Below are 22,984 nucleotides of genomic sequence, written 5' to 3'. Positions count from 1 at the left end.
AAAGATCTGCCATACATTTTGAAAATAACATTGCTTTTCAGTTTTTATAAGTAAACAGGCACCATTCCTTAGAAGGAATAAGAAATAAGAAGTAGAACTTCTGCAAGCGTTTCTCCCAGTGAATATCACAAACTCAGATGAGAGCAGAAAATACAGCTTGAGAAAGATGTTTCTCATATTTGACCTGGGGAATTGAAGCTCTAAATTCAAGTGACAGTTTATCTTCTATATCCTTAGTATTGGTCTAGGAAAACAGTAGGAGCTTAACGTAGATAATAGCTGTTTTTCTGATCATGTGAAATGCAGTCAGCATTAAGCAGTAAACACATCAACGACTGAGATGACTCTAGAGCAAAATGAGGCTTATTACCAGAACTTTCCATGCACACTCACTCTCATCCAGACATTCACGCCCATTTAACACGCTCTTCAGAGTGTGGTGTACTCTGTACTCAAGTAGCAGGCATTGTAACTGCTCCATAATATTTTAGAAATAAAAAAATCCTTCACAACCTGCATTTGCTTGAGTGTACCCCCAAATTCTGAAGAATCTTCCATCCCCTAAGAAATTGAAAAACCTTTTCAAGGATAAAATATATATTGACTTTTTTTTACCAATTGCAAGTATTATAACATTTATACTAGAAGGCATTTTTAGAATTCTCTTAGTTACTCTGAAAAAGTGGGTTAATATTTTTATTCTCTTATTTTGGAATGTGGTAAACAATGCAAAGCAAAAGGGTGCCCAAATTCTAACTTCAAATGTGATGTAAAATTGCAAAACTCTTCAAGTTTCCAGACACATATTTGACCCATCAAGATCAACCTTCCTTGTGATTTCCCTCCCGTGAGTGATTAAATTAAAGATTAAATACCTGATACTTTTTATATCCCAGGAGAGAAGTCACAATATAAGCTGTAAGCGTTACTGGACTTGTACTGCCACCTTGAAGCTCACTATGGATCACTCTTCCTGGCTCCCAAAATTCACCACTGGATTTCTGACGTCCTTTGAGCCAAGTATATGTTCTGTGCAACACATTCTGATCAATATCTATGTAAGGATCAGCTTCAAGAAAACATCTTAAAACAAAAGCTGACAACCTTGGTGAAAAAGGGAAAAGAATTATGTAAAATACACCTTATAAAGTTCTCCAAATACACTTAGCAAGAAAAACAACAACAACAACAATACTTTTTTCCCCATCAGAAGACTCACCAAAGGGAGGATCACGGAAGAAAGAACAAAGGGAAGAAAGACAACAAAGGGACAACGTGAACAACTCTGCCCAGCAGGTGCACACAGTTTCAATTTAAGTGTTGCCAAGAAATTCCAGGTCAACTCACAAAATATCAGATTTGGAAAGGAATTTAGAAATCATCTAATCCAGCCACATTATTTTATAGATTGAGAATTCGACACTCAGAGACAGTTCAATAAACTGTCAAAGGTTATTCATCTTTGGACTGTTCTGGTATTTACCGAGGAAGATCCTATTACGCACTTTGCTCAGCCCTAAAGCTGTGGATGAAGTGTATATAGTTCGAAATCAAGCTGTAGTACTTTTAAGTAGAGGAAATGAATATTTTCTCTCCTGTAGGACAGGCGTCAGCAAATTACAACCCATGGGCCAAATCTGTCTGGGCCAAATACAGCCCAGTGTCTGTTGCATGTACCTCTCCCCCGCCCCTACACCTGAGAATGGCTTTTCAAGGGAGAAACAGAAAAAGAGAAAGGGGAGGGGAGAAGGAAGACTATGAAACAGAGACTCTGCATGGCCTGCAATGCTGAACATATTTACCATCTGACCCACTACAGAAAAAAGTTTGCTGATCCCTGGTACAGAACACTAAATATTGAGCTGAAAAGAACATCAGACAATAAAACATTGAAACCTTTCTATTTATGGATCTATATCCTGACTTATGCCAAAACAAAATTTGAAGCAGATCTGTTCCACCCTATAAAAGATTTACTGTGGTAAACATTACTAACATTCAATAATATCCAGTTCTCTTTTACTTTGTGCAGAAGAATCCACTTCCTTGCCTCCCTGAAGTTAGGGATGGCCACGTGACCAGCTCTGACAATAACAAAGTGGAAAGAAATGTTACACCTAGGCTGACCAGTCTAACTGCCAGTGCTGGACCCTACAGGCTTCTCCCCAAGCAGTGGCCGTCCTGGAGCCTCCTGGAGTCACGGCGAGAAGGCGGCAGCTGAAGCAAGACTGCAGAGCCCCCTGCTGACCCACAATGGAAATGCAGCCCGAGCAGGAAAGAAACCCTTGTTGTTAATAAGCTACCGTCGTGCTGCATCATGGCCTTCCGGCCAACAACAGCATACACGACAGGGGTCCTGTAAGATTAGTACCATACAGTCTAGGTGTGCAGTAGGCTGTGCCATGGGTTTGCAGGAGAAGAATAAATTCTCCTCTACCCTTCTGGGTTCTTCTGGGTTCTTCGGGCTGGTCTAAGAATTAAGTTGACATGAGACAGATTAACAGGAGAAAAGCAAACAAAAGATTAATAACATGTATGGGAGAAACCTGGGAAAACTGAGTAACTCACCAAAATGGCAAAGCCCTCACCTTAAATACTGTCCTCAGCTAAAGACAAAGATGATGATGGGGGCAGGGAGAGTCAAGGACTTCCAAGGGAAGAAGGCAATTCACAGGGAGGAGAAAAGGAGTAAACATTTGGAAAACAAGCGTTTGGCCACACAGAAACAGAAGACACAGAAGGGAGCCCAACAAACAGGCTTTTCTAGATTCCTCCCTGTCCACCACTAGTTCATATGATGCTAAGGTCACAGCTGCTTCCTGAGACAGGTTCTTTTATCTGAATTCTTTTAGGCAGTTAAGGGGTAGTAACAAGAAAAACTTTCTGAGTCTTTTGTTCCTTAAAAAAAAAGCCTAAAATAATCCTCCTGTTAAAGAGACACATTTTGGGGTGGCAAATTTTGTTCCCTTCTGTACACTCCATGATGTTGAGACAACAAAGTCGCCTAACGGTGCATTTCTCAGGACGCATCCCTGTTGTTGAGCGACACGTTGACCTCACTGAGGTTCAAGGGGCTGTTTGTTCCCACAGCATGCCTTCTCTAACCCAACTGACACAGCTGGTCTATCTTTTTCTGAGTCAGTATGAAATTGAAGATAGAGCAAGGAAAGAGTATAATCATCCAAAATCAGCCTCACAGAGATTCCATTCTAGAGGAAACTCTGCACATTTATTTCTTAATTCCATCACTGTTTTTCATAAAAAATAACCCTGAAGAAACTATGTTGACTGCATTAACACAAAATTCATGCTGATCACGTCAGATTGAAGAAAGAACTATGTCACAACCATGCAGTATTTCTAACATATTTTTCCTGTCAGCTACAGCACCATCATGAAGTATTTTTACTGCTGCTTTTCCCACACAAAAAAAAAAAAGATTTATGATCTATCTTTTCTAAATAAAAACCTTTGATTTGCTAGTATTCTTTTAAAGCCAGGCCATGGGAAAAGCAGCCTCTGAGCCCATACGCAGAGACAAATCCATCAATGTCACGGCCATCATGACCTAGCGAGAGCCCTTTCCGTGACACGGATTTGCTCCACCAGCAGAAACACTTACCAAGTGCTCCCAGAGGGGTCATCCTTCCCAAAGGCACTGAAAGAGCCGTCTTCCCTCTGATAGAGAAGTTCTCTCTGGTAACCTGGAGACGCCAAAACATATAGACAATGCAGTCAGCTTGTGATGAGTGGAAGCTTCTAATCAGGGTTCACGCTGGGACACACGGCAGAGAGCGGGCAGGAGGACGGCATCACAGCACAGTTAATACTGAACACTTTCTATAAGTCTCGTGGGAGACTTAAGATACCAGGACTTTTCAAGCAGAGTGTGTAAATTAAGAACTGTGATATCCCCAAATTACAGCAAATTCAGAAGAATACTGTAACATAGACAAGAATTCTAGCCATTCGAAAGCAAGCAAATTCAAGGCAGAGTTTTATTTAATTCAGTGGTTTTCACTACAAATGTTTCAATGCTGAGCCATCTAAAATTGTTTGCTAAATAAGGAAAAAACTATCTAGAGTATCGTAAATAAAGTTAAGGCTAAAACAGAAAGAAAAAATACTTTCTATTTCCAAGCTAGCAACAGAGGGGGGAAATTGCTAAATAATCTATGACAATGCTGGCTCGAAAATGTTCTGTCTGTGGCCACATGAGGGAAACCAAAAGACCAACAGTCTGCCCACCACAGCAATTCCAAATTCTCACTAAAAAGAGAACTTCGTGGTAGTAATGAAGTCTCACCATAGAAGTAAATTGGGGAGGGCGTTTAAGGCTCATGTAGCTGCTTTAAGAAAAGCAGCTGTTTCATATTTGCAAATAAATGGCTGCAAATAAGAGACAGATGTTTCATATTTTCAAAGCGATGCCCGCAAGTCTCAAAGTGCGGTGACTGAGAAATCATAGGCCAAACACTAAAAGATTGACTAAACGGCCTGCGACGAACTAACCCCCTGAAAATGAAATTAAAGTAGCCAGTACGCATGATCAAACATCAAGCATAAGCAAGAACATCAAGCACAAGCCAAAGACATTTCCAACTCAAGGCATCATCAATGATTGTCGATAACCAAGAACTTTTCCTGAAGATACAGGACTGCACACAGGCAGGTGAGGGCACACAGCGTGAGCCTCGCAGCGCGGCCATGGAGAGCCCGGCAACCAGAGTCATTTGTAAATTGTTGGCTTCACTCCCTAGTAAACTCTAGTAGCAAAAAAATTTTACTTTATGAATACCACGTTTTAGAAGCATCAATAACTCTAAGTAATTATTCATATTTGACTAACAAAACATAAGCATCAATGGTTTAAAATCACAGTTAATCTGCTCTTGCCATGTCCCAAACTGTTATCCTCGAGCCTTTCCACAAAAAAACCCCAGAGCTGAGTTATCTGATTTAAGCTACAGTACAACAAAGCATGTAAAAAGCAAGACATGTTTCATGGTGATCTTTAAGACCTACAGTAAAAGAAGTAGAAACAACACCTAAGTGATGACAGAATTTTGCTTAATTTGAAGAATGGGGTGTTAGGTTATAATTTTATGTTTAAAACCAAAATAGGGTATGGTAATTAAATAGCCAATCTTTATCCAACAGTGACTATGTGTCAGGAACTGTTCAAAGCCCTTTTTAGGTATTAATCCAGGTAATTCTCACAACAGCCCTATGATGTAGATGCCATTATCATCCCCTTTTTAGAGATGATGAGACTGGAACTCAGAACACACAAGCACAAGGTCACATAGCTCGTGGGCACTGAAGCCAGGCCTCAGCCAAGGTCTGTCTCCCAGGCCGCTGTTTCCTAATTCAGAACTCTTTCTATGATTAAGATATGAATAGTTCTTAGCATAGTACCTTTTCCACGGCAAGCTCTCAATAAACAATAGGTATCACTCCATAATATAAGCATAGGAAAAGGCTTTCTAACCATCCAATTTTTAAGAGAAAATTTGACAAATTTGACTACAAAAAAAATTGTTTTAAACTTTTCATGGCAAAACACACTATTAGCAAAATTAAAAGACAGATGATAAACTAGAAGAAAATATTTGCAACATATAAAACAGATAAATGGCTAATATTAAATACATAAATTTTATGTATATGGTTATATATTATTACTATATATCTATACATATACATATATAAAGAACTTTTTTAGATTTAAAGGGAAAGACAAAAAATCCTATAGGAAAAAAATGGACAAAAGAGCAGACACTTCATAAAAAATGACGAAAGACCTTCATATATGAAAAAAGGTCCAACTCCATAATACGCAAAATGAAAATTAAAACTGAGATACCATTTCTCACCCAGCACATGAGCAAAGATTCAAAAGCTTGACCACTCATCCTGTTGGGAAGGCTGCAAGAAAACCAGTACCTGTCCATTGCTAGAGGGCATTCGGAATGGCACAACTCCCATGCAGGAGAACGTCTATAACTTCTGACGCAATAATCCCACTTTTAAGAATCTACTCTGAAGATATACCTCCAACAATACAAAAATATACATGCATAAGATTATTCACTGCAGCATTTTAATTACAAAATATTGGAAACTACCTAAATGCCCCCAAATTGGAGACTGGTTGAATAAACCGTGAAACATACACACAATGGAGTACCATGCAGCTGTGAAAAAAGAATGAGGCCCATCTCTCTGAACTGATGTTGAGTAATTTCCTGGATATATTGTTAAATGAAAAAGGCAAGGCCTAAAATAGCATATAGAGTTTACTATCTTTCGTGTAAGAAAACTAGGAAATAAGAAAATACATATGTATATGTTCATTTCTGCCAAGAGAAAAAGAAATTATCAACTAGAAACTAAGGAAGTAAGCTCCCTACAAGGGGCAGAGAAGAGGGGTAGGAGAGGGAAAGACACCCCTTTGCACACACCTTTTAGGGTAAGTTTGACTTTTGGAAGGATATTAGTATTCTACGTATTCAAAAAATCAAATAAATTAAAAGATAGGCATTATTAACACTACAACAGTTTACCTTTACACATTGTAGTTTTCATATTAACCTTGAAAGAAACACAACAAAGGGCCAGCCCAGTGGCATTAGTGGTTAAGTTCACACACTCCGCCTCAGCAGCCCTGGGTTTGCAGGTTTGGATCCCAGGCATGGGCCTACACACCACTCATCAAGCCACGCTGTGGCAGCATCCCACATATTAAGTAGAGGAAGACTGGCAGAGATGTTAGCTCAGGGCCAATCTTCCTCACCAAACAAAAAAAGAAGAAACACAACATACAATCTCTTCCTTTTTCAAAGCTGGTCGAGGATCACACAGAAGCAGAATAATTTTCTAATATTCACAAAGGAAAATAGCAAAAGAGTCTAAGACATTCTCCCTTGGTTTCCAGTTCAGGACTAAATCCATCAGACAGCAGAGTTTAAGTATGAATTCAATCAGACAGGGGAGAGGAAGAGAGGGGAAGGGAAGAGACAGAGTAGAAGGGAGGAGGGGAGGGGAGGTGAAAGAAGAGAAGAAAAGAAAAAACAAAGGCCCAAACAAAAGGTTCAGGCCTCCATCACTCAGGAGGTTTTGCCGTGGGGAGAAGGGCCAAGCTTGAGGAGGACAGCGTGTGCCTCTAAGCCCCCACAGCACATCAACAACTGCAGGTCCAAGTCCAAGTGACTGTAAAACCATCAGGGAGTTGAGCTCACAGCAGTGAGGTCAGTGCTTATGGAAATCACCCCTCAGCTGGCAGGCCTCCAACAGTCCCCACCAACAGCAACAACCAGCACGGCTCTTCCACCAGGGCAGCCGGCCCAGAGGACGGGGAGGACTCACTGATAACCTCCAGGTGGCTGCATTTCCCAAGCTGGTTTCGACAAAACTAAGCCTCCAAACCTCCAGCTCTGCTTCCCTGGCCAAACCAAGGAGAGATGAGAGCCTAGAGAGGGCTTCTGAGTCTCCCGGTGGAGTCTCCCGTGCGGCTCCTTCCTCGTCTTACACTGGCCATGCACTATTAGAGAGCCCTCGCTGCTTGTCCTCCAGCTCATCCACTCCATAAGCAGAGAAGGACACGGTGGACTCGGCTGGGACGGTCCTTGTTAACACAGCAGTTCAGTGTTCCAGTGTAGTCATCTAAACTGGACACTTCTCATCATGATAGGTGAGAAAGGCAGAAACACAGTTTTCTCAGGAGTTTATGAGAAAATAAGTGTTGTGCCCTTAAGTTCATAGTTTTATGAATAGATCTTGAGTCAGAAAGTATTAGTATAATCAGAATTTAGAGACACTTGTACAAATTAAAATACGGAAGTCGAGAGGCTATTAGGATAATGACCCATGAGCTCTTATCTATAAAGGGTCAGATAAGATGCATAGCTCCTGGCTCATGAATTTTCATTGGAATAGCCATCAATGTAAAACATTTACAGCTTACCATAACAAAGATGAAAGTATTTTTTATAGAAACACATAGAAAAGTAACAAATTCTAAACATAATTTGACTTGGTTTACCTCAAGTATCAAAACTGCACATAAATGAAGAAGTCAAGTCAGCTCCTTGTGACCATGTGAATCACTTTCTCTAGTAAAAAGATAATAAAAATATTCTCTGTACAAAAAGAAAAGTAATCATTATCAACTTCCTTAATCCCTATGACACGAAATGGAAACTGAGAACTTGACCAGGGGTTTTTAGCGTCTTCACAATTGCCTTTAGCCACTCTTGTGATGACCAAATACACTTTAGAATTCTGAAACCTATTTTTTTGCTGTTTTTATTTCAACAGAAAACACATAATGTGTTTCCAACGAGGCTTGGTCTGAGTCTCACTCGAAAAATTGAGCCAGAGACACTGTGATTTAAATATCTGAGGAAAACAAGTGGTTTCAATCTCAAATTAACAGGGTCAGAATTTCCAGTCTTTATCAAAAACAGTTTTCGTTTTATGGTTCTATTTTTCTTTTTGACAGCAAAAGATACTTCAGTCAATGATGTAGCTGTTGTTTTGACCAAAAAAACAATGGATTAGGTTACACAGTTCCTGGGCCAAGCATGATTTAAGGAAAACAATGCACTGTTCATAAATGACATTCAAATAATAATATAATCATGACTCATGCCAAAGCCACTTTAATTTCTTAAAAACTAAAAACAACTACGGTATACTTAAAGGATTTTGGCAAATGTGATGGCAAAAGAAAAACAGAGCCTCTGAAGTGAGACACTGATTTCATAATGAAAACCATCTTACCAAGAAGCCTTTTTCACTACTTTGAAATACAATTTAGTTCATCATGTGAAATGGAGTATTTTTGGGAGCCCCCTTGTGCTGATTCCATCAGCCACTTCACCAGTGGGCACATTTCCTAGCTGATAAGAACATGCCAAGCCCAGCGAACCTTGGTGTTTACAAACGACCGCTCCACCGTGGAAGTGCTTGGGGGACGTTCTAGGCCCAATCTCCACATTAGGAGGACGAACCTCAGGCAAGAAGTGAGCATGATGACAATGCATTCGTCCATTCTGCACTTACTGAGGTGCCTATGTGGCCAGGGACACAGTGGAAGAGAGATTAGACACAGTCCCCACTGTCAGGAAGCTTGCCTGCTAGTGCAGGAGACAGACAATAGGCAAACAAGATCATTTTCAGTAATACTAAGTGTGATGAAGAAAAGAAAATGGAGTAACGTAAATGGGAGCTACTAAATGGTCAGGGAAGGCCACTCAGAAGAAAACACACCTGCATGACGAGAAGGAGCCAGCCATGGAAGGTTCAGGGAAGAGCATCCCAGGACAAGGAAAAGGAAGCTTAACGGCCTGCAGCACCATGGAGCTGGGAGTGCTCCTGAGGGAGCCGAGGGCAGCAAGAGAGGCAGCTCCAGAAGTGGGGAGAGATGGAGGCCAGGTCAGTCCACTCAGGGCCTTGAAGGCCAGGGCCAGGAACCCACTGGAGAATTTTAAACAAGGAAGCGAGAGGATTTTGACATTATCAAAAGACCCCTTTTACAACACGAGGAGACAGTATTGAAAGGGAGCAAGCACAGAAGCAGAGAGTCTATCCAGGAGGCCACTGGAGTCATCCAGGGGAGCGATGATGCTGTGTGAATGAAACCATTAGCCGTGGGATGGAGAGGGGAGAAGAATTTCACATTTGTTTTTAGACAAATGTAGAATGGACAGGATTTACTTACTGACCTTAAACCCTAAGTCCCTAGTCAGGTGCAACTAACGATACTACAGCTGACAGTTATTGGGCACTTCCTATGTATTAAACAAAGTGCTACAATATCTCATTTAATCTTCAAAACAGCCCAATGAAGTGGGTATTTTCATTACTCCTGTCCTACAAGTGGGAAAACAAGGCTCAGAGAAATCAGCCCAAAGTAGGAGGCAGGATTTAGAGCGTAGGTCTGCGGGCCCCCAGAGCCACCAGTGCAGTAACCGCTGCGCTGCGCTCTCTCCCAGGTTGGCCTCCCCTACTGTACAGTAGAGCGCTCTTCACAGCTTGGAAGACGGTGCATTTAGAGAAGAATGCTTTTTCTGCCCTCGGGCCACTTTGCACCTCTCACCAGCCAGCAAATGTGAGCGAGGCTCTCCAGCAGTGAGGTAGACGGCCGCCCCTGGAGGGCTGCAGGGAGACCTGCTCTTGGGCACCTCCCAGCTAGGACCGGCTGGAGGGTCCAGCACTCCTTTCGGGAGAAAATACATACTGAGGATTTGGCTGTTCACTTTTCAGGACATCTGCTGACCCAGAGCAAAATGTCCAGGATACAAACTCTAAGCATTTTTAAGGGATAAGCAAATCATTCTTTAAATAGTCCAAATGACAAAATGTACTGTCTTTTTAAAGCATTAATATTTGATTAGCCAATATTATAGTTCATAAAGCACATAAAATATGAAATATATGCCATTTTCTAAAATACATTATTTTGTTAAACTATCCCAAAGAATGTATATCAAATTATAAAGCACCAATCTAGTTCCTACATACTTTGTACTGGAAACTAGCCAAACTAAATTTTGAACACAAGTCAGAATCTTGTTTCCAAAAGGTGCAGAGGTTAAATTCTGAACATCCCAAATATTTTTCACTCATCTCCTTAAATGTAACCATTATGGCACTGTGCAAAGATCTCATTTGTTTTTAGTGTGGCACACACTATACCACAAAGAGCACTTGGTACCACTTCTTAAACTTAATTATAACAGAACTTGAAAGAAGCAGCTCTTGTATTTAAATATTTAAAATATGACTGATCCACAAACATGTAAAAAGGAGGACAATTTTAAATGGGCCACTCTGTGCAGAAAATACCAATTGCTAGGTCTTTGAGAATTTCCTAGAGGACTTGAACACCTCCTGCAGGGCCTGGCTCCACTCCGAGGGAAAATACACCACCATCTCCTTCCCCTCAGGAGGACTCAGGTCATGGCCAGCCCTGAGTCCAGCCCCTGGTCTCCTGGAGTTTGTCCTCTCATGTAGCGCATGGTTCCTGACTCTCAAGCCCCCTCCTCCCACTCGCCTTGGTCTGCACCAGCCCACCCCAGGAGAACTCTGGATGTGGACTTCAGCTCATCCCCTTGGATCCACCATCTTACTGCTCACTCTGGTCTAACCTGAAACCCAGATTCTGACCTTGGGTGTCCCCTCCCTACAGGACCCCATTCTTCCCATACTGTTTGATCAGAACGCTCACTGAAACCTCTCGCATGTTGGCCATACCCAAGCATCTTGGCCCCATTTCTGGTCCTCTTCCAATCGTATCCTATTGCTTCTAACAACCTAAGAACATTGCAAAGTAGACTTATCCCACAGTGTTCTGGGAAGAGCACAGACTTGGAAGCCAGACCACCTCGGGGTGGCCATTTTCCCTGTGCCTCAGTTTCCTCACTTGTAAAATGGAAATAATAACAGTATACCTACCTCCTAGGGTTTCTGTGAGAATTAAATGAAAACATGTGTAAAGCATCTTAAAGGGTTAGTTACTAATATTATCACATAGAACTTAGTTTAGGATAAACAAGTCTCTATACAACGAGGGAACACGCAAGAAAAGCTCACATCAAAATAGTATTTTTATTAAGTTTTCTGATTCTTACCTATGGAAAAGTGAGCAAAACCAATCACAGCTTGCCTCTCTTTGCATTTAACCCATTCATTGTAAAAAACAAAAACAAAAACAAAAGACTGAGGAGTTGGAAAGTGTTGATTCGATTTTTAGATTACACTGAACACGCATTTTCCTCTCTTTCTGCATGAGCCATTCTAGTCCTCATGAGTTTTATGAACACATTTCCCTAACTGTGCAGACAGACAGACAAACTCAGCTGCAGAGATCTTGCTAGAGGTCCCCTAAAGAGGAAGCACAAAACTGACACTGTAACTTTGGGTGGCTGGCTCCTGGGATATTTGAGGAAATCAAATTTACATTATTATTATTAAAAATGTGTCACAACTTTTCATTTTCTCCTAAGCATGGACATTAAGAGCATGGATTCTAGGGGCAGTGAATCCAAATCCCAGCTTTGCCACTCACTTGCTGTGTGACCCTGGGCCAGTTAGTTTACCTTTCTGTGCCTCAGTTTCCTCATCTGTAAAAGGAGGAGGACAATATTAATACTCATTGTGAGCATAAATGAGATATTAGATGTAAAGTATTTAGAACACTGCCTGCCACATGGTAAGAACTCAAGTAACACCAAGCATTAGGTGTCTGCGAACAGAGTCAGACTCTCAAGGAGTCGGCGTGCAGGAACCAGTGGCATGCAGTAATCCCTGGCGTACATTTTCTGAGGGGCCAGCAGGGCCTTGCCACAAACATTTCTCGCCTAACCCCCAACTACTTGACATTTTCAATGCGTGCGAAGGTCCCCACCATGCAACGGTCCCCACCATTCCGCACCACGTGTGTTTCTGGACAGAATGTGCTCTGCACTGAGCAGGCACCCCCGGGAGGAAGGCCCTGCCCCGTCTGCCGCCCTGGCACGGGCCCTGGCACGGAAAGATACTCCACAAACGTGTAATAGATAAATGAACACTCGTTTCTTTAGATTTTTAAGTAACTTTAAATTTCAGGTCCCTTAGTAAAATGCAAAGCCCTCCAGGAACTCACTTGGTAACAAACAGCTTAGCAGCAATTAGGGAAGAATCAGAGAAGGAAGGCAGGCGACAGCTTCCCCCACTTACACCTCGAGCACATTTCAACACCATCTTGTCCCACAATCACACAGCAAAGACAAAATCTGTCTATTCTGAAATATGCTCTAGAGTGAACTCTGCCTAATAAAACAAAAACAAATTTTTTTTTACAAAGAAAAGTATGCTTCTAAAATACTTACCTTGCCTCATAAATGAAAGGGCTTTTTCTTTTAAATTTTCTGTCAGTTGTTTCTTTTTCGTCAGGTAATCCAAAACATAAATATTTGGAGCAAAATTTATCATGTTCTGTTCACCACAGCCATAAGGCATCCGAATCAATGAGGCTAAGCCATTGATGGAAGAGCCAAGAATATCTCCTGAAAGCAACAGAGATTCAATACATTCAGCAAACCTCAGTGACCGTCCCTGCTGACGGAGAGACATCCACTGCACACAGAAGGCAGCCAACAGTGAAGCAACACGACGCTTGGAACAGGGCAGAAACGTCACATCCAGCTCGTAGGAAGACTGGTCAAATAAATGACACTACAGTGGTACTGAACTTGCAGATTATGTGCCATATTAGGAGACTTAGCTCAGTTAAAGATACGGCAGCACAACCAGAAGGATTAGCAGCTAGAATATACAACTATGTACTGGGGGCTTTGGGAAGAGGAAGATTGGCAACAGATGTTAGCTCAGTGGCCAATCTTTTAAAAAAAAAAAAAGACATAGCATACACTAGGCAAAACATGAGTTTAAAAAACAATTCTTGAACAAAATGTCAGGAATTGGCCATTAGGAAACCATCAGTCTCATATAGGAAAGAAATGTTTTATTATTGGTGTTCTTCACATAAATAGAACTTTATTCTGATTTCCTACTAGTAGACTACAAATATTTGATAAATGATTGTTTTTAAAGGGCAGGGATTGTAGTATTTTTCAATATGCTCTATTTAGCAACAAGAAAGTAGAACTAACAAGTACAAATATTTCAATGAATCAATGAATCTTAGGATCAAAAAGGATTACAACTATTCTTCAAAATTAGTAACAAAATTAAACAAAACACGTACTTCAAAGTCTCCTCTGCCCGCATTGTAACACCACGACTCAGGAAAGTAAGTACAGATTTATAAACTGAGAGGTCGAATTCTAATTCTAACTCCAATGTGGGCTGAGCTGTACGGAGAAGAATATTCTTCTGTACAGTTTATTTTAGAAACTTACACCATTCCAAGTCCAAATACCTAGTGAAAATCTGATCCTAAAAAACAGGAATCCAAAAAAGAGAGGAAGACCTCTTTCACGTGAGTAGGCTGCAGTCAGGCTAGCACACGATGTCTTAAACTTTAGACACTAGCAGAGAAATTAATAGAGGTTATAATACTCCCACAGCAGCTTATGTTTTTAATATTCAAAGTGAACATAAACTTAGACTCTCAAAATTCAAAGAAGTAAGCTAATATTCACACATTCTGGGCTTCCAAATAGACTTTTGTTTGAAATTAATAAATTTTTTAAAAATAAATTTTAATAAAAATAAAACTTGAAAAATCATTCTTTACATCAAGCTTCAGAGTACTTCAATGACCACAGACACACTCATCGTGATGTTGGCAGTAGTGGTCTACACTTTAAATCCGAGCCCCTTCCCCGTGTGTGTGTGCGCGCGTATGCCTGCGCACATATGCTCCATGTCCCAGCATCCCCACACCAGAGGAGATGCTTAGGTAGAACTGATCCCCCTAAAAGGAGAGCTCATTTAATTCTTTTTAAGAATTATATTGAAGATTCCAGGGGCCAGGCCCGTGGCCAAGTGGTTAAGTTCACGTGCTCCACTGCAGCGGCCCAGGGTTTTGCTGGTTCGGGTCCTGGGTGCAGACACGGCACCGCTCCTCGGGCCATGCTGAGGTGGCGTCCCACACGCCACAACTAGAAGGACCTGCAACTAAAGAAATATACTACTATATACTAGGGGGATTTGGGGAGAGAAAGCAGAAAAAAAAAAGAAGATTGGTAACAGTTGTGACCTCAGGTGCCAATGTTTAGAGAAGAAAAAAAGAATTATATTTAAGATTCAAAAAAAAGTCCTCTATGGAGGCATTGGTTGTTTGGGGTTATAATAAAAAGGATTACACCTGCAGATAAGATTTAAAAGAACTTGCTAAAACAGTGCCTTAGATCCTGACACTCTGAAGACCCGACAAACTATTTAGATGTCATTAATCTAAACATTTCCTTCAGTTATGTGTAAAGCACGACTGTATAAACAAACCATTTGTGTGGAAGCTAAGTTTAATAGTTGATTCAAAATTCCTTTTAGGTTACTGGAAGGTGCCTAGGAGAGGGTGACTAATGTCAGAGGGTAGCTTCCTACTGTCAAGGTCACCTGCGCTCTGCAGGGAGCTGCTCTAAGCAATAGTTCTCAACCTCTGGTTATTAGAATCACTCGTGAAACCTTTTCAAAATATACATACCCTAGCCATAGCCCAAAAGATTCTGATAGAGAAGGTTGGGAGTAGAGCCCAGAGATTTATGTTTTCATAAAGCTCCACAGAAGATTCTGATATTCACCCGTGGCTGAGGGCCACAGAAGCCAGAAGCTCTGCTCTTAAAAATCAGCGCTCCTGCCAGCCACACTATAGCGGGACCTCGCTGCCCAAAGAGCGGTTTGCAAATCAGAAGCATCGGCATCACTCAGCAGTGTTAGAAATGCAGAATCCCAGGCTGCACCTCAGACCCAGTAACCAGAATCTGCCTTTAAATATAGTGCCCAGTGATGCATATGCACACTGAAGACCGAGAAGAACCAGTCTAGAAAACATATCTTGCTAGCCTTTCTTTTGTAATCCGCAGATGGTACCAAATAAAAACTTTCTGCAACCTCTTCTCATTAGGACTAAATAAGAAAATACACCCATAAATGGATGAAAAGTATATATTATCATCTACCAGTAAAGCAGCGGTGATGGTGACATGCTCTGTGCTCACCAATTGCAGTGACCTGGACTCTCGCACTGCCGCTCACTGTGTCAGGAGGAAACGAGAAGCTCAAGGTTTTCAGAGTCGTTTGGAGCTTGTTGTCAGTCAAGTCTAATAGGATGGACTGTGAATAGGATTTTTCTATTCCTTCAGCCTGTGAAAAAAAGGAACACAGTTAACACGGTCTTGACTCACCTGTTTACAGAGAAGTGCGCGCAGATAAAAAGACCAACACCTGGCCTGCTGTGTCTGCGGTGTGTGAGCAGTGAGGTAAGCACCTGCCATTGTTTGATTCTTGCTTAAAATCTGTTGAAAATGTTTACTTTCTAGTTAATTCGACAAAACACTTCATGGAATGGCAATGGAAATGACAAAGGAGAACATAAAAAGGTGATGAGAAGAAAACTCTGAAGGAGATCCTATTATTACCCAGAGAGAGATTAAATATCTTGTCCAAAGTCACATTTGACAGGGCTGGGATTTGAACCCAGAACACAGCAGTCTCAGCCCAAAACACAAGTGTTCATCCACTATGCATAGTCGTCTTTTTGTGCATAATGTCTTCTCTAAAAAAAAAAATCTACAAAACCTCTTCTTCCTGTAGGAATTCCAAAATTCAAAATCTATGTATCAACTTGGCATTAATAGGATCCCAATGTAACCCAGTTTGTAAATGTAATTGACTGCAAAGGAGTCATACTACAAATTTAAAAAGAAAATTGGCAATTACTTTCAAAACATACATGTGATATATTTTTACATACAGATAAGAAAACAATGAGGTGTCACCAGGCAGGTGGAGGAGATGTCCTACTGGGTATTGCCATTAAATTCAGGCAAGAGAAAACCATCTTCTGTTTCCTTTTCAGTTATGTATTTCCATTTCATTTATTTAAGACTTCAAATATTTACCTTTACTAAAATCTTCTGGGTGACAGCATCGGAAGCAGCCAGTGAAACAGCTGTGACTGTGATAGGAATTTCCCCCAGACGTATTGGCTTGATTGGGAAAAGAACAGTTGCCCCATCCTCACTGGGAACCAGAATGGTCTGCTGGTGTCCTGTGGCATTTATTTCATTTGAAGCCATTAGAATATCAAATTTGTCACTTTTCTCAATGATTACCTTAACCTGGGAGAAAAAGTTATCAAAGGTTTTGTATAATAAATGCTCCTCAGTAAAGTGCTGTTTCATCACCACTTTAAGTACAGTTAAATCTGTGAGGCCCAAGACTAGAGAAGATAAGACAGGAAGATGTAGCCGAAGCAGAAGATGAAAGGGTATCAGGAGAAACTTCATTTCTTTCCTATGCTTTCCCTGAACCTCATGATATGTATGGAAAGGGCATTCTTCAGTTCCATCTCTAACATTAAACTCCGCCAACATTAAATTCTCTCTTTATCTGAAGACTCTGACTGGTAAGGATGAGCCCAGAAAGGTTATTTCATGTCATGGTATTGCCACCAGCCTGACTTAACTATGTCATGCTGGGACACTAGTCCCGTTAGAAAACCCTCAGACAAACAGGATGCAGTGTTATGACATTCCCTGAGAGACTCCGCAAACATCATTCCCAGGACAGCATGACTCAGACGGCAGGCCTGAAGCCTACGGTAGCTGTGAGCTTCTGCGAAGGTCGTCAAAGGCCCCAGTCTCATCGAGAATAGCACTGCTCCAGGCCTTACAATTTATGAGTTGTTTTCCCATTGATTTTCTCATTTGTTTCTCAAACATTTTCTGTAGGAATCATATTTATTATTCCCACTTCACAGATGAGGAAACGACAGTTAAGTATTTGCTGGTAAGTGGTAGAGCTGGACATTGAATCTAGACCTTCTGACTCCAGACCTTTGGCTCTTTACACTGTACCATGCTGAGTAGATTAAAAGGGAGAATTAAAAAACAATAAAATTTACCCTAGAGGCACAGTGTTTAAAGAGATTATGGCATTTCCACGTAATAAAGTTAATTACATATCCCTACTTACTCCAGGGGGGAAAATTCAACCGTTTCATTACCATGACCCCAGGCACAACCCGTAAACCAGAGGCTGATCCCCACCTTCCAGGGAACCGACTAGCTAAGGAGACACAAGGCGCAAGACTCAAAAACAAAGCCTTGAAAACAGAAGACACTGTATGAACATGAGGACAGCCACACAGCAGAATGGGTGAGGCTCCTCGGAACACGCATCTGAGCTGAAGCTGAGTCCTGAAGGGATAAATTCTTGCTAACTGCAGGGGGCACAGAATGGCAATGACAAGTTCTCTCACTTCTCCCATCCTCAAAGTGGGGAAGACCAGGAAAAACGCAGCAGGAAAGAGAAAGGCATGCCTCGGAGACATAAGGAAGTACTCAACTGCAGTGGAGAATGTGCTGGAAATCAAGGAGAGAGTGCATAGACACGCTCATCACACCCTCAGAAATCAATAAGCAGAAGAAACCGCTAAAAAAGTATGTCTATTTTCAATCTCCCAGAAACATATAAAATGCTGAGATGCCCAGATGCCCAAACATTACACAACCCAAGCCCTGCATGCTTTCTCCCATGTTTCCTGAAGTGTAAATGGTTAACAACGCCTTTAATATATTACCTCAGTGACATCTTTCAAATAATTGAATATGGTTACTTCCAAAGCAAATTCTTCACCTCTGATAACAGAGTAGGGAAGATTCAAAAAAATGAAAAATGGTTGGAAGGCTTGTAGCTGGAAAGAAGACAATGAATACATATTTTATTCTAGTCAAATGCTTCACATCTTATGCAATTAAAAGCTAATCTCACAAAAACCGTGAAGCTTATAACGTCACAAAGAAATGTTCACTTGCCTATCAACAGAAAGCAGATAACAACTTGTTCCAAATAAACGCTAGTAAATTGACTTATGTTATTTAACATAGCAACCACTACATTTGATTAAGCGCCAACTAGGAACCAGGTACTTTACACAAATTATTTTGTTTAATCATCACAACTCTATGAGGCAAGTGTTATACACACATTTTACAGAAAAGAAATCTGAAGTTCAGAGATCTCTGTACCTAGTACAGGATCACATTGCTGGTAAGTGGAGGCGTCAGAACTGGGTCCCAGCATGTCTGAGGCCAAAGCCAAGTTCCTCTTCCGCTGCACTACACTGACTCCAGCAATCTGCTTTAACAGCCACTGGCACAATCAAACAGCTCCCATTTTAGACTCACGTGGAAAGTCCAAATGATGTTCTGCTTACTACCTGGTAACATATACATACACATGTGCTTTCTCAGAGGTGACCCAACTTTGATATTGTCACCAATCCTGCAGGGGAGGCTAGACCTCTCCCCCACCCCTGAGGATAAACTATTATTAATTCAGGCCAGTGGGTTCTCTGAATTTTTCGTGAATACAACTATTTTATAAATCAAGAGAAGATTGTACTTTGTTTTGTTTATAATTTTACCAAAAGTTGTTCACGGTTTCAGAAATTCATATCACCACAGCAAGGCCACTCCAGGTTTCTGAGCTGCTAAAACAATACAAGTGTCTCAAACCACACCTGCAGCTGTCACACAGGGTGACCCTACATAGGGCACAAATATTTGAACATGTCCCTGTGCCTCCCAGTGCAGCTATGCCTGGGCACCTACATACTGAAATAAATAATATTTTATTATACATTACTTTCCTTTTATTTCTCATTAGTATTTCACTTAGGGCATCATATTGATTTTTTTTAATTGAGTATGTAGGTATATTATATTTTCCATGAATTTCATTTTGGATAGCAAAAGGGCAAAACAAACTATCTGTTATAAAGAAGGGGCTTCAGGTATGACAGGTGAGAGCCACTGGTCGAAGGCCACTGCCAGGCATTACACTCCTCTTGCTAGTGACTGGTTAGGAAGCAACACGTCATGCACCTTGACCAAAGAGATGTGACGGAATGTCTACTAGGGGACATCTAGGAGCTCCGCTCATTCCTGAAAGAGGGCCACGTGGAAACACTCTCTCTCTGGATTCAGTCAATAATAAACTTCCTCCCCAAACCTTAATACGGACCTAGCACACTTTGCAGTTTAATACAGCTCACATTCTAAAATATAAAACAGATGAAAAACAAAAAGGAAAAGCCAAGGAGCCTCTAAACTGTGACCAACACCATAAGCAATCATTTTTTAAAAATTCGGTGAGGAGCTGACACATCCTTGGCCTCGTGGCACTGCGACATTTATAAGCAGCCCTTTAATATACTACCTCCACTGGAGTAGTTGTCAGTCCAAGACCCAAGTCCTCAGAGATCACAAACGCAGTAGCAACCCAAGAAGTGATAGAATCGGGTACGGTAACTTCAAATTCTTCGTCCATCCTGGAACTGAAGTCAAAATAAACAGAAAAATCACGAAACCAAGAACTGACACATTTCGAAATGTCAACATAACCGAAAACATTTTTTGAAAGAATTTTAATTTTCCAAAAAATTTACATATCTAAATTTTTTAAAAAATTTAAGTATAAAACAGTAGATCCAAAGTTCTCATTATAGGTCATAACAAGGTCATAATATTGCATATTGATCCATATTCCAATCAAAGCTTTCTACAATGTATATATCTTCAGAATGAACATTATTTTTATAAAATTTGCATAGATAATAAACATGTATTTTCAATTTGACTCCAATTTATTTCTCTCAATTTGCATAAAAGTTTCCCTCTGTATCCCAGTCAATGCTATTATTTGTTTTTTTAAGGTTTGACTTGTGTCTTCATAAATAGCTGGCTATGAAATACGTGTAGATTTCAGGATGCGCCCGCTCAGCCCTCAGGCCAGGGAGCGCAGGGTTTGTCAACCAAGCTGAATTCCGCCAGCACCCACACCGCTTCGCCCTGTGCTCATGGGGATGTTTGACGAGCAGACACAAGGTGGAGCGGGTATTAGAGTGCTTCCCACCCCAAGGCATCAGTATCGTCTCAGCAGCTCTTCTCACAAAAACCACGAGACTGCGTGGACACTAACGTCAGCCTTCCTTCGGAAAGGGCTCTCCTCTCCTCCACGGCGCTCTCACCGCCAGAAGGTGTCTGCGGCTTTATTAAACGCTACATTACATACCATAAACAGCATTCCAAAAGAAAAACCTCTTTGCTTAGCTCCTGATCACACCATGTTTGCACTTAAACATTAGCAAGAGGGCAAAACTTGTTTAAAACTGACACTAAACAGAATACACACGGGCAAAGAACTTCATCAATTTTTACCCCATGTTGGCGTCCAGCCAAAGCCAAGTCTCAGGAAAATGCCTTCTGACGTGCGGACGGCCACCCAAAGCAAAGTCACGGAGATCGACCATGTACGCTTCACTCTCCTCCACAAACCTCTCGGCACTCTCTACACTGTCATCTAAGAACAAACAGTGAGGACTGTTAGGAGAAAAGTCACCAGAGAGAATGATTACAATCTTAGTCCACAGGATCACAGCACCTCCCAGCTGAACGGCACTTTAGAGTTCACTCGGCCCAATCCTCTCACTTTACAGATGAGAATCCTGAGACCCAGAGAAGTCAAGTGACTAACCCAAGGCCATGGGGTCAGTTCAGCAGAGTCAGAACCAAAAAAAAACAGTTCCCTGCACCTATGGCCGATATCTGAAAAACTACTCAGAGTTCAGTTACTAAAAAATGAGTTAAACCATATATTTGTGTGTGTGTGTGAGGAAGATTGGCCCTGAGCTAACATCTGTGCCCATCTTCCTCTATGTTATCTTGATGAGCAGTGCTAGGTCTGTGCCTGGGATCCAAACCAGTGAACCCCAGGCCACCGAAGTGGCGTACGTGAACTTAACCACTATGGTACCAGGCTGGCCCCCAAGTTAAATCATATTTTTAAAGCTACCTACAATTTTGCTATTCTCCTCTTTTTACCTCCCTAGTGCTGATTACCATTGGCTACACCAGCCATAAGATGCTACAATCATCCAGTTTACTAGCTTTTATCTTATTTAAAAAAAAAGCCATGTTTCCATACAGGCTCTGGATCACCTATCTCTATTTTTTCAACTTTTCTATAAGTTTAAAATTATTTCAAAATAAAATATCAAAAAACGTAATAGGCACCAAGGATACAAAGGTGAATGCAATGAACTCCACTCACTGTCTATGGAGGAGACAAATAGAAAACTGTAGTAAACATAAGAGTAATAATAGACATACGTAAAATGTCTATTATGCAGAGAATGGTTGATTTTACACAGAATCTGAATGATGAAAAGAGTATAGCTATGGTTGGGAGGAAAAAATCCATTTTGCGTTGTTTTTTGCAGTTCCATTTTCCCTAAGTCCCTAGATAAAACAGTATCCCATATGGGGGGGGGGGGGGGGAGTAAGTTAAGTACAAATGCATGTCCAGAATATGACAGCAAGTATCAGGTAAGAGTGGCATAAAATGAGAAGAGAAGGAATGGTTGACTCCAGATTTTAAAATATGAAATATCCCATGCTGAAGGATTTGCACTTAATCCTTTAAGCAATGATAACCTATTGAAGGTTTTAAAATAAATTAGAAACGTCACCTACCACATGTTTTATAACAATAACTTTGGCCTCAATGTGAACAATGGTTTAAGCTGGGGGAAATGGGGGCAAACAGTTAGTTAGGAGGCTACTTCGATGGTCAAGGAGACGCTAATAAGGGCCTGATGTCAAGCAGAGGAGAGGAAGGACACTCTAGAAAATTCTGCTCTGCCTCTCAGCTAAATGACCTGTGTGTGCACCCACAGCATGCACATCACAGCCCTTGGCACACCCTTCTAATTGTGAGTTGGTTTGCCCCACTAGACCAAGTTGGAATCTCCACTGCCTCGTACATGCTAAGCATACAATTAACATCATCACTATCTACTGAATAATGAACAAACAAACTGGATCTGAGGGACAAGATAAGAGGTAACTGCAGGCTTACAAATGACAAACATGTGCTAAGCATCTTACTTACTTGTAGATTTAACCTTATAAGAGCTCTGTGATACAAGTGACATTATTATTAGTCCTATACTTCAGGGGGAAACCTGAGGCTTAGAGAGGTTAACTGACTTTCTCAAGGTCATAAAGCCAGCATTCAAGCCAGAGGTACCTGATGATAAATTCCTTTCTTAACCACTAAACTGTTCCACATCTGAGAGAAAGAGAGGAAGGAGTTAAGGATGAGTTCTGAGTTTCTGATCTAGACAACTGGGTAGATTATGATTTCATAACAGAGCTATGAAATCACATCAATTTGAGGAATCATATAGCAATCAAGTCATATTAAGAATGAGTAAGGTTATGAGGAGAGAGAAGATCAAAAACTT

The 22,984-nt window shown here is 41.0% G+C and overlaps 1 protein-coding gene across 12 annotated transcripts in view; it reads right to left on the bottom strand.

Annotated features, from left to right (window-relative positions):
- Window positions 1-22,984, bottom strand: part of CD109 (CD109 molecule) — a 195,045-nt gene that overhangs the window by 27,249 nt on the left and 144,812 nt on the right. For all 12 annotated transcript variants that reach the window (XM_070225130.1, XM_070225131.1, XM_070225132.1 and 9 more), the window contains 8 exons: window positions 20,898-21,039; window positions 19,897-20,014; window positions 18,257-18,370; window positions 16,575-16,793; window positions 15,672-15,816; window positions 12,876-13,052; window positions 3,623-3,704; window positions 876-1,104 (listed from right to left, as the gene is read on the bottom strand). In XM_070225130.1, coding sequence (XP_070081231.1) covers window positions 876-1,104; window positions 3,623-3,704; window positions 12,876-13,052; window positions 15,672-15,816; window positions 16,575-16,793; window positions 18,257-18,370; window positions 19,897-20,014; window positions 20,898-21,039 — 1,226 coding nt within the window. The remainder of the gene's footprint in view (window positions 1-875; window positions 1,105-3,622; window positions 3,705-12,875; window positions 13,053-15,671; window positions 15,817-16,574; window positions 16,794-18,256; window positions 18,371-19,896; window positions 20,015-20,897; window positions 21,040-22,984) is intronic.

Source organism: Equus caballus, chromosome 10, assembly GCF_041296265.1.
Source record: "Equus caballus isolate H_3958 breed thoroughbred chromosome 10, TB-T2T, whole genome shotgun sequence".
NCBI classification, from domain to species: domain Eukaryota; kingdom Metazoa; phylum Chordata; class Mammalia; order Perissodactyla; family Equidae; genus Equus; species Equus caballus.
The sequence above is the reverse complement of the archived record's forward strand: the minus strand, read 5'-3'. Positions and strand labels throughout refer to the sequence as shown.